Source organism: Phyllostomus hastatus, unplaced genomic scaffold, assembly GCF_019186645.2.
Source record: "Phyllostomus hastatus isolate PE091 unplaced genomic scaffold, TTU_PhHast_1.1 phas_contig_62, whole genome shotgun sequence".
In the NCBI taxonomy this organism is placed as follows: Eukaryota; Metazoa; Chordata; class Mammalia; order Chiroptera; family Phyllostomidae; genus Phyllostomus; species Phyllostomus hastatus.
Window position 1 is genome coordinate 16,292,063 of NW_025333921.1, and position 17,628 is coordinate 16,309,690.

At 36.1% G+C, this 17,628-nt stretch overlaps 1 protein-coding gene and 1 pseudogene across 7 annotated transcripts in view; both read right to left on the reverse strand.

The window, feature by feature from the left end:
- Positions 1-17,628, reverse strand: part of MYO9A (myosin IXA) — a 234,135-nt gene that overhangs the window by 123,816 nt on the left and 92,691 nt on the right. For 6 of the 7 annotated variants that reach the window (XM_045848730.1, XM_045848733.1, XM_045848732.1 and 3 more), the window contains one exon: positions 9,730-9,849. The exons of the other annotated variant lie outside the window; for it this stretch is intronic. In XM_045848730.1, coding sequence (XP_045704686.1) covers positions 9,730-9,849 — 120 coding nt within the window. The remainder of the gene's footprint in view (positions 1-9,729; positions 9,850-17,628) is intronic. 7 annotated transcript variants of the gene reach the window in all.
- On the reverse strand, positions 12,232-15,761 carry LOC123825113 (annotated as a pseudogene).

Sequence of the window (17,628 nt, forward strand, 5' to 3'; positions counted from 1 at the left end):
CCAGGTAGAGCAGTAGCATAAAAAAAGACTCAAAAAGTATGAGGATAGCTTAAAGGAACTTCAGGACAACATGAAATGCAACAATATTTGAATCATAGGAATACCAGAAGGAAAAGAAAAGCAGCAAGGGATAGAAAACCTATTTCAAAACACAATGACAGAATACTTCCATAACCTGGAGAAGGGAAAAGTCATGCAAGTTCAGGAAGCACAGAGGGTCCCAATCAAGATAAAACCAAAAAGGCCTACTCCAAGACACGTCATAATTAAATTTGAAATTTTAAAAATAAAGAGAGAATCTTAAAAGCAGCAAGGGAGAAAGAGTAACATACAAGGGAGCCCCAATAAGGCTAGCAGCTGATTTCTCCACAGAAACATTATAAGCCAGAAGGGGATGGGTAGAAATAGTCCAAGTAATGAAAAGTAAAGACTTGCATCCAAGACTACTCTACTCAGCAAGGATCTCAGTTAAAATGGAAGGTGAAATAAGGAGTTTCCCAGACAAAAAAAAAAGGCTAAAAGAATATGCCTCCACCAAACCAGCACTGCAAGAGATGCTAAAGGGACTGCTTTAAGAAGAGGAAGAAAAAGAGTGAGGGAGAGGAACACAGGTATAAAGGTCGGAAATGGCAATGAATAAGGACCTATCAATAATAAACTTGAACGTAAATGGATTAAATGCCCCAATAAAAGACACAGGGTAGCTGAATGGATAAGAAAACATGACCTGCACATATGCTGCCTACAGGAGACCCACCTCAGAACAAGGACTGTAAAAAAATATTCCAAGCAAATAAATGGACAGGAAAAAAAGCTGGGGTAGCAATACTTATATCAGACAAAATAAACTTCAAAACAAAGGCCATAAAAAGAGACAAAGAAAGACGCTTCATTATACTCAAGGCAAGAACCCATCCAGAAGATAGAAACATTATAAAAATAAATGCACCCAACATAGGAGCACCAAAATACATAGTGAAAACCCTGGAGGACATCAAGAAAGAGATAAATAGCAACATACTTGTATACTAGGGGATTTTAACACCCTACTGTCAACAATGGATAGATCTGCCAAACAAAATATCAACAAGGATATTGGGGCAATGAACGACGCACTAGATCAAACGGACTTAACTGATATATATATAAAACCTGTCATCCCAAACAAGCAAAATACACATTCTTTTCAAATGCACATGGAGCATTTTCAAAGACAGACAACATGATAGGACATATATATCCAGCCTCAACAAATTCAAGAAAATTGAAATCATATCAAGCTTTTTCTCAGACCACAGGGTTTGAAACTAGAAATCAACCTCAAGGAAAAAAATAAAAAATAGTCCAACTCATGGAGAATGAATGCTATTAAACAATGAATGGGTCAATAAATGAGATCAAGGGAGAAATCAAAAAGTTTATGGAAACAAATGAAAATGAACACACAACAGTCCAAAACCTATGGGACACAGTGAAGGAAGTCCTGAGAGGGAAGTTCATAACAATACAAGTGGTACCTAAAAATCGTTTAAAAATTTCAAATAAACAACCAAACCCAACATCTAGAAGAAGTGGAAGAACAATAACAAACAAAACCCTGAGCAAGTAAAAGTAAGGAAATAACCAAGATCAGAGCAGAATTAAATGACATAGAGACTAAAAGAACAATTCAAGGATCAACAAATCCAGGAGCTGATTCTTTGAAAAAATAACAAAATCGACAAGTCTTTAACTAGATTCATCAAGAAAAAAAGAGAGAGTACCCAAATAAATAAAACCAGGACTTCCAGCCAAGACTGAGGCATAGGTAGATACACTCTGCCTCCTCACACAACCAAAAGAAGGACCACAACAAATTTAAAAATAAAAAATAACCAGAAATGCCAGAAAACTGAACTGTATGGAAGTCCGACAATCAAGGAGTTTAAGAAGAAATATTCATCCAAACCAGTAGGAGGGGCAAAGACAGGCAAGCCAGAGTGGAGAGGACTCTCAGCAAGGCAGAGACTAGAAGATGGGGGTGGATGAGGCAGTGGCTGGCAGAGCAGGCAGTCCCACATTTGTGTGTAGATAACCGGGAGAAATAACTGCGGAGCGAGACAGACTGTGAAACCCAGGATTAAACTGTCATTGTTTGCAGATGACATGATAGCGTACATAGAAAACCCTATAGACTCCAACAAAAAACTATTCAACCTAGTAAGTGAATTTGGCAAAACAGTGGGATACAGAGTCAATATTCAGACAACAAAGTCATATTTGTATACCAACAATGAAATATCAGAAACAGAAATTAGGAAAAAAAGTCCCATTTACTACAGCAACAAAATAAATAAATAAAGTACCTAGGAATAAACCTAACCAAGAAAATAAAAGAGCTGTACTAAGAAAACTACAGAACACTAAAGAAAGAAATTAAGGAAGACACAAATAAATGGAAGCATACACCGTGTTTATAGACTGGAAGAATTAACATCATCAAAATGTCCATACTACCCAAAGCAATCTATAGGTTCAACACAATCTCTATCAGAATGCCAATGACATATTTCACAGATATAGAACAAACATTTCAAAAATGTATATCAAACCATAAATGACACTGAATAGCCTCAGCAATTTTGAGAAAGAAGAACAAAGTAGGAGGGATCATAATGCCTGATATCAAAGTATATTCCAAGACCAATGTAATCAAAACAGCCTGGTACTAGCCTAAGAACAGACACACAGACCAATGGAACAGAATAGAAAGCTCAAAAATAAACCCATGCCTGTAAAGTCAATTAATATTCAACAAAGGGAGCAGGAGCATAAAATGGAGTAAAAATAGCTTCTTCAACAAATGGTGATTGGAAATCTGGACAGCTACATGCAAAAAAATGAAACTTGACCATCAATTTATACCATACACAAAAATAAACTTAAGATGGATAAAAGATTTAAATATGTCACAACACCATAAAAGTACTAGAGAAAAACATGGGCAGGAAAATTTGAGATATACCACACAGCAATACTTTCACCAATAAATCCCCTAGGGCAAGGGATATAAAGGAAAGAAAAAACAAATGGGACCTCATCAAATTAAAAAGCTTCTGCATTACTAAGGAAAACTGCATTAAAATGAAAAGAGAACCAACTATGTGGGAAAACATATTTATCAATGATACCTCAGACAAGGGTTTGATTTCCAAAATACATAAAGAACTCACATGACTCCACTGCAGGAAGACAAACAAGCCAATTAAAATGGCAAAAGACCTGAGCAGACATATCTCTAAGTAGGACATACAGAGGGCCAGAGACATATAAAAGGATGCTCAGTATCACTAGCCATCTGAGAGATGCAAACTGAAAACACAATGAGATACCACTTCACACTGGTCAGAATGACCATCATAAACAAATCAACACACAAGTATTGGAGAGGATGTGGAGAAAAGGAAACCCTAGTGCACTGCTTTTGGGAATGCAGACTGGTGCAGCCACTGTGGAAAACAGTATGGAATTTCATCAAAAAACTAAAAATGGAACTGCCTTTTGACCCAGCAATTTCACTGCTGGAATTATACCCTAAGTATACTGAAACACCAATTCAAGAGAATCTATGCACCCCAATGTTCATAGCAGCAGTATTTACAATAGCCAAGTGCTGGAAACAGCCTAAGTGCCCACTGGTAAATAAGTGGATCAAAAAACTGTGGTACATTTACACAACGGAATTCTACACAGCAGAAAGAATGAAATCTTACCCTTTGCTTAGAATATTACACAAAGTAAAATAAGCCAGGTGGTGAAAGACAAATACCGTATGATGTCACATATAAATGGAACCTAATCAACAAAAGAAACAAATGAGCAAACAGAACCAGAGACATGGAAATCAAGGACAAACTGACAGTAATTGGAGTGGGGGTTAACGGGGGAAAGAAGGGAAGGGCAAAGTTGAGGAACATGTATAAAGGACCCATGGACAAAGACCACAGGGTGGAGTGTTGAGGGGGAGGACTGAATGAGGGAGGTGAAGGAGGAGGGCAGGGGAGAGTAAGGGGGGGAAATGGGAACAACTATAATTGAACAATAGAAAAATTAAAAAGAAAAATAAATAAAAATACAATTTAAACTAGTGGAGCATACTGAAAATACATACTTATCTTTATAAAAAACTGATAAACTGTTTTTCAAAATAATTGTAGTATTTTACATTGCCAGCAGAGTATAAATAAGCATTCCATTTGTTCCCCATCCTCATTGTCAGTTAGTTTAGTCATTTTCGTAAATTTTGGCCATAATACAGGTGTTAATGTGACCTCATTGTTATTATAATTTTCATTTCCCTAATGACTAATGAAACTGATAATCTTTCATGAGTCTATGGATAATCACATATCTTCTTTTAGAAAATGCATATTCAAACCTTTGGTCATTGTTAATTTTGTCTTCCACTGCAGGATTTTGAAAATATTTTTTTCAAGTCCATTATCAGTTTTCAGTATCATAAATTATTACAAATGTTCTTTCCCAGTTGTGCTATACTTTTTGTTTTCTTAATACCTTTTTAAAAGCAGAATTTTTCTATTTCAGTGAACTGAAATTAATCAATTCTTTTCCTTTTATAGTTCATGCTCTTATGTCCCATCTAAGAAACCTTTGCCTGTCCTAAGATTGCAAAGATTTTCTCTCAGGTTTTCTTCTACAATTTAATAGTTTTACTCTTTACAAAGAGGTGTATGACTAATTTTTAGTTAATTTCTAAGTATAACATAAGGGCTGAAGTTCTCTTGTCACATGTGGATATCCAGTTGTTCCAGTGACATTTGTTTAAAAAACTATATACTTTACCCCACTGAATTATGTCAGCACCTTTGGGAAAATCAATTGACCATGTATGTGTATATCTACTCATGGACTCTTTACTTGGTACCATTGATATTTTGATCCTAACACTGACAACATCATCATCATTTTAATCTTGAAATCATAGAATAAGTTCTCCAGCTTTTTTCTTTTTCAAAATTATTTTGCCTGTTCTAGCTATTCTATATTTCTATATAAATTTTTGTTATCAGCTTATGAATTTCTACCCAAAATTCTGCTCTGATATTCATTGGGATTACACACAGATCCATTCAAAGGAGAACTGGCGTCTCAGGAAAACAAAAATGTATCTATCGTCATCTATTTAGGTTTTATAAATTTTCTGTCAGTTGTACACTGGTCTAACACATATTTTGTTAAATTTATCTCTAAGTATTTCATATTTTGGTATGTTATATTATTGTCCATTGCATATTAAATTGCTTTAAAACCATAAACAATTATATCAGAGTTTCCAGAGGAACAGGTTTCAAGATCTGCTTTGCCAGGTGGTTCTGACAAGGTCTCTCATGTGTTTGTATTCGAGCTGTTGACCAAGGCTGCAGTCATCTCAACACTGGAATAGAACTGAAGGGTCCACTTCTAAGGTCACTCCTGTCGTTGGTAGCAGGCCTCAGTACTTGCCGACTGGAGGCTTCAGTGGGATTTTTAATAGCGCTACTCATAAATGGCAGTTTGCTTTTCTTAGAGACAGTGAACAAAGAGGGAGCTAGGAAGAAAGAAATTACCTAAGATGGAAACTGCAGTCTTCTTTCTATAACTTAATTTTACAAGTGACATACTATCTTTTCTACCATGTCCTATAGCTCACACAGACCAACACTAATAAAATAGGGGAGAAGATTACATGAGGTTGTGAATACCAGAAAATAGAGATAACTGGGATATATCTAGGAGGCTGACTGCCATAGATGTACAAACAGAATTTACAAATTTCACTTTCCAAATATTCATGGCTAGTATATTATCATTTAATTTCATATATTTACCTGGTATTCTACGAGACTGTTAAATTCTCTTTTCAGATCAAAAAGCATTTTTTCAACTCACTAGCACTTTCTATACAAAGATCATACTGTCTACATCTTCTTTCTCATTCTATGTACCTTTTATTTCTTTTTGTTGCTTTATTGCACTATCTACATGACCATTAGTACAATGTTCAATTGAGTGGCAAAAGCATATCTTTGCTTCGTTCTCAGTGTCAGGGAAGAACTACTCAATCTTTCATCATTACGTAAGATGTCTGCTGTAGGATTTTCATGTGTAGTCTTCATAAAGTTGAAAAATTTGCTTTCTATTCCTAGGCTGCTAAAGTTTTAAAATTGGAATGGGTAGAGAATTATGATAAACTTTTTATCCATCTACTGAGATAATCATGCATTTTTAAAAAACTGATTAATATGGCAAGTTATATTGATATATTTTCTATTATCAAACCAACCTTTCATTCCTGGAACAAATTCCACTTAGTGTTCATTGCATTTTCCTTTAATATATTTCTGAATTCAGTGTGCTATTATTCAGGATTTTTACATCTATCATTGTAAGGTATGTTGGGCTGTAGTTTAGTTCCCATACTGTTTCTGTCTGATTTCAGTATTTGAGTAATAACACTAGCCTATTGGTATGATTTGTATAATGTTCCTCTTAAGCTTTTCCTCGATTTTTTGAATTCTTATTTCATCATGCTTTCCTGCTTGGTTGATTCTATCTTCCTTCTGGTCCACTGTATTGTTTTGAGACTCAGATTCCTTCCTTTCACTATTGGCTCTCCTCCGCGTATCTTCCTGCATCTCTTTTATGGTAACCTGCATCCTTTCATCTAAATTGCGCCCAAAATCAACCAATTCCGTGAGCTTTCTGATCACCAGTGTTTTGAACTGTGCATCTGATAGATTGGCTATTTCTTGGTCGCTCAAAAGGATGAGTTCTGGGGGACTGATCTGTTCTGTTGGATACATGCCTTATGTCTTTCCCTGTCTCTGGTTGCTCTTGTTACGGTGGGGGGCGGAGCCTTAGGTGTTCACCGGGGCTGGGCACCCTGGTCGCTAGATTGTGACGTTATATGTGTGGGCAGGGGCGGGAGTGGGGGGGGGGTGTTGTCAATGGCGGTAGTTCCGTTCTCCCGGGCTCAGGCCCTTCCTTGGGATCCTGGGCTGCGAGCTCTGCCCTGGTCCACAATCGCTGCCCCACAGGGTCTGCCAGCTGCAGCTTGCGTACTCAGGGATCACCACTGCGTTCTTGCGCCCCAGATGGCTGTCGTGCCAATTTCACGCCAAATTTTCCCCGACCTCCGCGCACCGCTAACCCGCTCCAGCCCCGCGCCCACCCGGCTCGTCGTCTCCTACCGGTCTGGATGTACGGGTTTACTTCAACTTCTTGGCTGTCCGACTTCCATTCAGATAAATCCTGTCAGTTCTGAGTGATATTCTATCTGTAAATTATTGTTGTTCTAATCTTGGTTGTGCGAGGAGGCACGGTGCGTCCACCTATTCCTCCATCTTGCCGGAAGTCCTGATTTGTATAATGTTCCTTACTTCTGTATTTTCTGAAAGACTTGAGAACTGGTATTCCTTTCTTAAACGTTTCTTCAATAAAGTTCATTATTGAAGCTGTCTGGGTCTGAACTCTTTTGTGTTTTAATGTGAAGATTTTACTTATGAATCCAATATCATTAACAGATTTTCTCTTCAGACTAATCAGATTTTCTATTTTTCCTTGGGTCTATTTAGATGACTTAGCTGATATTGCATGAATTTGTCCATTTCATCTAGTTGAACTTATTGGCATAAATGTTTATAATTTCTCCTCAAACTTTTTGGCAGCTCTCTCAGTACGAGGAATTTCCTCCTAAATTCCAAGCTGCTTGCTAGTCCTCAAGTTTGTCCTCTGACACTTCAAGACAGCATGATTATGGCTTCTGACCCTGAAGCTATGGGAACTGGGAAGCACTTTGTGCAAAACACCATACATTCAGATTTCTCACCCACCACTATGCTTAAAGAATAACTCTCCTCTGGTTTCTGCTTCTTTTTGGTATTCTTTGGTTTTCTAGTCTTTTGGGTCTTTCAGTGCTTTCAGTTATTTTTACATTTTTTTCCAGGTGTTATCATTTTGCCTGAGGATTCACCTCAATGATTTACCATTAGCTAAAGCTGGAAACTAGTAGTCCTGATTTTTTTAAAAAACAATCTCCCAAACTTAAATTTATAATTTTATATATTACAAAATTTTAGTTATTGGTAGTAATATAATGGAAAATGCAATAAACTATCAAGAATAATGAAAAAGCTGCAACTTCCAGAAATATAGAAATAAATTTGCACAGGAACACAGATAAATGTACAATTTCCTCATGCAGCGTATTCTGAAATTAGCACCTTCCTATTCTGGACCCATATACACTAAAACGGAATACAGTCAAGCCTAGGTTTTCAGGCTAAGAGACATGAGAATCAACAAAGCAAACAAACTGCTTGCAATCACATATTTAAGAGTTAAAAACAATTGATTTAAGCTCCCCCAAAAGATCTATAGACTGTTTTAAACAATGTTCCATGGACTACAATATTTTAAAAAGGAAGATAAATAAATGGAATAAGGATTTGTATGCCTTTTAGAAATAAAAGCACTAAAAAGAGTAACATTTAAGGATGGCTTCTTAAAAATGAAATACTTACCTTTATTCTTTCTAAAGTGAGAAAATTTATTAAATAATATTTTTCAAAATGCATTACATATTTTCTTATACCAAAACTGCACAACTAAGAACTAAAAAATAAAAATAAAAAATAAACAATAAACCCATAACATTTGCTTTTAGGAATTCCACTCATTGGTAACTGAATACTAAAATTTCATGGAATTTCAATCACAGAATTTTGAAATTAGCAAAGTATATGTGTAGTGAATTGTAAAAAGCTCAGAACAGAATATATAAGTAATTTAGGTCCATTATATGCAAATTTCTGAGTTAAGCTTTAAGTATTTTGTAGTATCCCATTATTTTCGCTTTATCAATAGCCAAATAACTATGATCCCACAACAAGCAAAAAAAAAAAAAACAAAAAAAAACACACACATTTTCATGCAGAATGAGTATAACAAATAAAAAAAGAGGAAATGGAGACCAAGAGCATCTTTTTACACCTATTTAAAAAAAAACACACCACTACTGTTCTGTGTTTCTTCCTTAAGCCAAACCATTGTGATAGCTTTGCTCTAAATCAAACATAGGTAAGTCTGATAGGAGGACTGCAATCAAACTGATTTACCTATGATACATAAAAGCAACACTGTTGATGCTGAAATTGAAGCATAAGCAAGCATAAATACCAGCTGGAATCAGAAAGTTGCAAAGGAAACCTTAGGCAGTGTTGTTGCAGACATTGATCATCTTGATTATGATGATGATTTTACAGGTGCATATATATGTAAAAACTTATCAGACTATGGTTCTGCGTGGAGTTGATTTTACCTCAATAAAATTTTGATAAAGCTTTAAAAAACAGTCAGCAGGAAAGAAAATCACTATTCATTTTTATCCATTACTCAGCTACTTTAACACAAAAAATGAAAACCAACTTAGAGTCTGTAACAAAGTGTGATTAACAACTCCAGGATAAGAGGCAAATAATCATTCAAGTTGAAAGAACAGTCATATCAAATATTTTAAGTGAAAAAAAGAATAAAGTTTCAATGAAAATATCCTGAGACCAATGGGTCAAAGGATTCTGGAGGTCACATTGCCTCCATAATTTATGTCCCACCCTGGTGTAGAAAGCTCCTGGTTTCCATTTCCAAATGGATATGTGATGACACAGAGTTTATCAGGATTTGCAGCCTTACTGTACTTCTCTTCCTTGCACCTCTGCAGAATCTCTAAACTCCTCTGGTGGACTGGATGTTGGAGAAAGCTAAAACTATCCATACTTTTCAAAATTGCACATGGCGCTGTATCATCATGTCCTTAGGAAGCAAAACAAAAAAATAGAGAAAAGAAAAAGACATTATGAGCCCAAACCAACAGAGAATCAAGGACAATGCTGCCAACTATCTTAAAGAGTATATAAAAATATATCAAATGATAAGGATTAAAGGTGAATGATTTTTCCAATTTGAGGAAATTATACAATAATAACAGGAAAAGCTAAAGGTCCTTTTTAGGTATTCAAAATATGCTTTTCAGTACTCAAAGTGTTGTGAGTTAACACTATACTAAAAATTTCTAATTTTATTAAAATACTAGGGAAATTTCAAAAATAACTAATACGGTTCAGTTTTTTTTAATGGATTCATTTTTATCAGGTCTGAAATATAATTAGCATATAGTTGGCAACAATGAAAGAAACACTGATGACTCCCAAAGAGGAATTTACCCAAAACAATTTACCAAAAGCTGAACAATTTTGTCACAAATCTTGCAATTAACAACACTTGTAGGAATTCCAACAAGTGTATCAATGTTGAAAGAGAAGAAAGCACCATAGAGCAGGAAAATCCAGCAGCACTTTTGTATTTATAAATCAAAAACAAATGGAAAAATCTGTACCTCACCAGAGACAGAATCAACTATTGGTAGGAAAGAGAAGAGAGTACTTGCAAATACCAGAACTCTGTATTAGTGCTACTGAAGAGTGAATCACTCAAGGAGTAAGGTAGGGGGTGGGGGGCAGATTTTAGTACCATAATTATTAGCAATAAATGGATTTAAAAGAGAATATAGGTTTTCCAGATTTGGGGGGACTTAAGTATCATTTACTCAAAGAACATCTCTAGAGTTAGGACATTAAGTTCAAATTCATGTACATTTGCCTTTAAAATACAAAAGTGAATAGTTAACAACAGAGAGAGGCAAATTAATGAACTTAAGTTCCACTGGTGCATATTTACTATATAATTAAGAATGAAATACTATCTATGAATAGTTCTCAAGGAAGAATCTTTTTAAAAATATTTTATTTATTTATTTTTAGAGAGAGGCAAAGGAAAGGAGAGAGAGAGAGAAACATCAGTGTGTGGTTGCCTCTCATGTGTCCCACACTGGGGACCTGGCCCACAACCCAGGCACCTGGCCTGACTGCGAATTGAACTGGCGACTTTTGATTCACAGGCCTGTGCTCAATCCACTGAGCTACACCAGCCAGGGCTCAAGGAAGAATCTTTTAAGAAGTTAAACAGAGGTAGAGTATTCAAAGAGGTCTGCAAAGCATAGTTTAGTCTAACTGTAATTCCTTAAACTGTATTTCTATATCCAGAAAACACCCCCTCAGCTAAGGAGATGGAATTTTATGACACCATAATATGAGATAATAATACACATATAAATACCAAACTTTTAAAAATGATTTTGAAAACATTTTCACATCCATTAATTAAAAAATGTAAGCCATTAAGGCACAATCTCATTTACCCAATTTAGAGAGGCCACAGCTGCAAATGTTCAATGTTTCTAAAAGACAGAACTATTACCAACTTACACTCCAGTAGAAGTATTCTGTTCTCATTATTATCAATAATCCCTCCCTTGGTAGGCTGCTTGCATTAAGAATGCCTAGAATCAGACTAGTCTGCACTTGGTTAATTAGGGGAGAGGGGAGATACTAGGTGAGGGGACAAGTTGAGAACAAAAATACTTGGTGAGTTGTACTCATACTTCATCCAAATTGTAATTTTAAAAAGTTATCACCAGACTTTCAGGCCCTTCAAAAGTTACTTGATAATCTGATAGTCAGAAGTATGGTTATGGTATTAAAGTATTTTATACAAAAGTTCAGGATACTAGATAAACTATCATCTAGTTTTAAAAAATCACTCAACATTACCATAGCCACTGTATTCTATTTTCTATTTTATCTAATAAATTGTGGCAATGCGATTTGGATATGGGTAATTTTCTTATCTGTGACTGTTTTGTGTCTCACTATCATGCCTTGTTTAACTCCCATTCTGTTCTTTCATTCTGCTTTCAATGCCTGCTTCTAACTCTTTAACTATTTTAAATCTTCTTTTATAGACTACAATAACTTCTTCCAAACCTTAAAGTGATATTCCTTTTATTTGCTGTGTGTACCAACTCCCCATCTAAGTTTTTTGGTTTTCTTGGATAGTTTGTAAGTACATTTTTGGTAGGGGTTATTTTCTAAAGAAATCTCAGAAACTCATAAAAGAGGATTATTCAGTGTTTGCTTATGCTAGTTCCTGGTCTAATTTTGATCATTTTTCTTTTCTTTTTTTTTTTACTGATGAAATAATCTCATGTACCCTCTTCAGCAATGTTAGGCAACTGACCCTTTTGCTGATCCCAAGTCTGGAAAAGGACAACCAATCACTAAAACTACTAGGTTCAGTTCATTTGACATGTGGTTGGTCATGCATTTCTAGTGTATAAGTCAATAGAGCAATCATGACCCAGAGGTGAAGCAAAGCCATATAAATAATTACAAAAACTCTATAGAGGATCTTGAGAGAAAAATTCCCAGACAGATGCTAAATTGGTCAATTAAACTAGAACTTCGCGAACTTTTCTATACAGTCTTGCCAGATTAGTTTCTGTATCATTAAAAGAAACAGGAACATTTCACAGATGCGTGCCTTTGCCATTGTCAACTCCAGACATATTAAACAGAAGACCCACCACTACCATTCCCAGTAGTAGATTTCATCTGCTGCTCAACGTGCTCCAGCTGGAAAACCAGAGTTCATTAGTGTGTTGAGACTTTCCAGCATGATATGCTTCTGGATGAGAGTCTCAGTCAGCTGATGGAGTCAACTTTCTAACTTTGACTGCTATTGCTTAAGACAGTGATTTTCCAACCTTTTTCATCTCATGGCACACATAAACTAATTACTAAAATTCTGTGGCATACCAAAATATATATATTTTGCCAATCTGAAAAAAAGGTATAATTGTCATTCATTCACACCAGACAATTATTGTTTACTGTTGGGTTGTTGTTTTTTTTTTTTTACAATCTAAAGGAAAAGAGGTCAGTGCCCCTGACTAAGTAGTCAGGTATTGCATGTTTTAAAAATTCTTGTGGGACACCAGTTGAAAACCACTGGCTTAAGGTTTTATTGGTAAGCTGATGGCTGATTTTTTTAATTTCTTCTTCTCTATCTTTAATTCTGTTTTGCAATGTGTTCTTTGTTTGACATAGATCTTCTATTCTGCCTTTAGCTCTTTAGATGTTTTATGTCCAGGTATTTTGGTCTTGCAGATCTTGTACGAGTTTTCTTGTTATTCTGCTTCACTAATGTGCTGAGCCACCGCATCCTGTAATTCAGATCTCAGCTGATGTATCTGAACCATCAGCTTCTGTATTTCTTCCCTTTGCACCTCTTTTTCATGCAGTTCTTTTAGCTCCATGCTATTTAGCAATATTGCTATCTAGGCCTTCAAAATCAGATCCTTCTTCTAAGCTGTTCATCAATTTCTCATTAGATTGGAGTGTTCTAGTAGCTTTATACTTGTAGTCAATTAATTACTGTTTAAAGGACTCCAAGCTGAATTTACACATTTTGATTTGCTGCTGTAGCACATCAACTTTCTTCTTCTCATCTGAGTATTTTCTGCCAAAGTAACTGCTTCTGCCAAATTCTGATCTTTCACTTCCATTTTATTCAGGCATGCAGCACAATGATTCTACATTTGTTTATAGCTCTTCTGGCTCTCTCTGAGTGGCAACCACTTCATGCAGTCTCTTGTGATTTTTCACTGTTAGGCTTCTAATGCTTTTGTGTGAGAATTCAGTAGCTGGTCAGCTTCTTAAGAGTCTCACTTTCAGGATAGCTAACTGGGAATCCATTGTACCCACCACATCAGTCAGGTCATCTTTTGGGCTTAAAGTACCTGAGTTATTCACTCTTTGAATGATCAACATTCCACTTCTCAACTCATGCTCTTAGTTTAATTCTTCTTGAGTTTCCTTGGCTCTCTGACATAATGAGGCCATTTCTTGTTAAAGACTGAACTTCATTCCTCAGCAGCTAATTCGCCAGTCGAAGATTGGAGAGTTCATATAACTTGCCATCATCAGCACAACAATGGGAAATTTTAATAGTGGGGATTTCTAACCCACCTCAACATTCATTTGACATTGTTTCTGTAAATGCTGATTCTGACTAACATGTGATGTGTACATAAACAGCATGTTTGTAAGAATCCTAGAACTATTTTCAAAAGATACCAACGCCAACATTCAGGCATCCAAGCTCTATAAGGTTTGCTGACCTTTGTCTGTGATGACATGAAGCCAGGATGTCTAAACCAGGATGACACACATCTCACCATCACTTACCTTATCGGAATGGACTGAGTTAGCCTGCACTTAGAGAACTTTTCAACTCCCTCCCTTGATCTCTTTGCTCTGCTTCCCCTATTCCTCCTTATAAAAACCTCTGCCTACATTGAGATGTTAAGATGGGCTTTGAGACATGAGTACCCCATCTTCCAGATGGCTGGCATCTGAATAAACCACTTTCCTTTACATCAGCGCCTGTCTCTTGAGTATTGGCTTTTGAAGCAGCACACAGCTGGACCTGCATTCAGGAATATCCACTAGGTATTGGGTTATGTTTAGTGCAGGAAGCATCTGATGATACAGTTTTCTTTAAAGAACCTTCTTGGACTTCATGACCAGAATCTGAATTATTAGAGGCTTCATGGCTTTTCTTTGCTGGTTTTAATGGTGGTTTGCTGGTGTTTATAACACTGACATTTGTTGTCCAGGAAAAAGAAGGACAGGTGTCTTGCCCCACCCCCACCCCCTTTTTTCCCACCCTCTCGTAGGCTCCTTCTGTGAACTATTAAGAAAATTAAACAGCAGATCATCACCAGGTTCTTTTTTGGTTTTTTTTAATATTTTATTTTTTATACTATTACAGTTGTCTCAATTTTTCCCCCTTTGCTGCCCTCTCTTTTTCTTTTTTTTTAATTTCCAACCAAACTGAGATGAAAGCCTAGGGACAGATGTGTTGCAACAAGATGGGAGGCTTCCACTGATGTGCCAGGTCCTGCTTTCACATTTGTGGTGCCAGCTAAGATGGTAGATTTTTTTATTTCTAATGTTATCAGCTGCTCAGGCAATGTAATTAGCTTTAAACCCATTCTAGTAAAGTCAAATTTGTATTTTGGTGGTGAAGTTCAGGATAGTCAGTATTTTTGCTACACATGATGCTGCTGGTGGTCTCTTTTCTATTGAAAGCTGTAGCAGCCCCTTAATCTATTTGGTTTAAAATATCATCTCCCTTTCCAGCAAGATCAGCAAACCAAGACTAGATGGCAGCAGAAAAACCCTATATACAAACCACAGGACTCTGGAGAAACTATACCACAGAAGTGACACCCCTGGGCTGCCTCACTGAGCAGCTGGCTGGGAGAAAACCCAGGCTGAGAAGTTTCCTCTCATACCTGCCATGGCCCTGCCACAGCCCTACTACTCTTGTGGAAGATGTAGAAGGGCAGTGTGGACCCCAAAACAGAGTGGCTGTTGAGCTGCCTCAATGCAGCTCCTGAGCTGCCTTGGGAGCCAAGAAATTGTTGGAGGCCCAATAATTTCTTAATTTGAGAATATTCACCAAACACACAGCATATATTCAGACCCCATATGCATGCATGGTGAAAATATGAGGCACTGATTTTTTTAAAGGTAGCTTAAAAAAAACTTATCTAAGGCATAATACATATTGTTAATGTTAATTCTCTAGGCAAAAACATCAGGAATAATTTTTCAATTATCTTTTCAGTGACTTAAACCTTTTGAAGCTCCTAACCACATAAAAGAGGTTTAATCCAACCACCCCTATATCATTCAAACCTGAAACTTTGTCTTCAGTCCTGTAATAGGTTCTACAATGCCATCTCCCAGGACTTGGGCCATTTCTTATATTTTAGTGTATGTGCTGCTGAAGCGCGCACTTAAAGGTATATTTCACATACAGTAAAATCCAACAATCTCAAATATACTGTTTGATGAGCTTAAACAAATATTTGTACCCATGTAATCCTCAATCAAGATATAAAATGTTTTTATCATTTCATCAGGTTACTTTATGCCCTTCCAGTACCACCCATGCTCCCTCCCAGAGGCAAATTATGATTTATATTGGGTTGGCCAAAAAGTCCGATTAGTTTTTTCCGTAAAATAAAAGACATATTTTTCCTTTTCAACAACTTTACTGATTTGGGTCTTTTGAGTATGTCAGCTATTTCCCACATGGAATAACACTGACTGTTCTTAATTGATGTTTCAATTTGATTGCTATCAACTTCAACTGGTCTACAGGACCAGGGAGCATCAGGGTTCAGCAAGAAATCTCCAGCAGGAAACTTCACAAACCACTTTGGATACATTCGATCAGTCACAGCACCTTCTACACTCTGTATAATTCACTTCTACATTCTGTATAATTCAGGGGCAAATTATGATCTCCCCTGTATGCTCTAATCCATATTTTTCTTATTCAAGGGGATTAAATCAGAGGCAAGGTAGATGATACCAATGGAATATCTGTTCTCCAATACCTCACTGCTGACCAGGCAAATCACTACCATTTCTCATTCTGCCACCCAACAAAGCCAACATGTAGGCTTCACTCAGATTGCCAACATATGCCACCACTAGGAACACTTTGTGGTTTCCTGAGCACCATAATACAAATTCCACAGCTGTAATAAATTTATTCTTTAAAAAAATAAATTGACTTAATTTTGGTTTAAGGGACTTAAAATGCCACTGTGTCCTTTAATTTGAAAGTCTGTAAAAAAGTGACAGTTAAACAAAGATTTTAAGCTGATATTCTCATTTGCACTCAGTTGGCTTCATGAAAAAAAATATCAGGGAATTTCTTAACAAAATCCAGGATTGTTTTTGACCACTGTAAGGATATTTGTTCACAATAAGTTAAGAGTCCACTGAAATTTTTGTAAAGATAGTCACAAAAGAAGTGATATTGTACTTCTGTAGTCTACATCTTCTATCTTCATTAGAAGTATGATCTTTGACCTCTTATTCTCATTCAAGATCTGAACTTAATTTTCTTCTGCCTACCATATATTCTGCTTCTGCTTAAATAATCTCTAACTGCTGTTTTACCTCAATGTTTGCACACTATTTACAATCATTATAAAAATTCTGAATCTACTGCTTAATCCATTTTCAGTTATTCCATTAGTTTTTATTTTACAATGCTATAATTTCTAACTTTATTGTATCTTTTTATCCCAAAACCATCAGAAAATAATAGGTGGTGACTGATGCGGAGGGAGCAAAAATACTAAATGCTAGTACTGACAATGATATACAGTAACAATTATTCTTGGTAACATATCTGCTCAACCATTGCCTCAAAATGCAAATAAACTATAGTTTTCCTTTTCCTTCATAAAAAGTAAACTTTATAAACTTTACCCAAAGGGGACTCCTAGGGTGTTAGTAATATTCTTTTTCTTAACCTAGGTCGTGGTAACAAGAGTGTTTTCACATTGTGATCATCCACGGAGCTACACATTTTTGTTTTGTGCATGGTTTTCTATGCATGCTATATCCCAGAGTAAAAGAGTATCCAAAAATAGCTTATCGTATAAAACCTCTGTGTGGGATGGGAAGAAAAACTAGATTGCAAAACAAGAAGAATCCAGAAATTATTATAGCAGAGATAATATAGGTTCAATTTGTTGATCATTATTAACACTGAATATTTTTGTATAAATTGATTATTATACACATACAACCAGCTTCCACATTT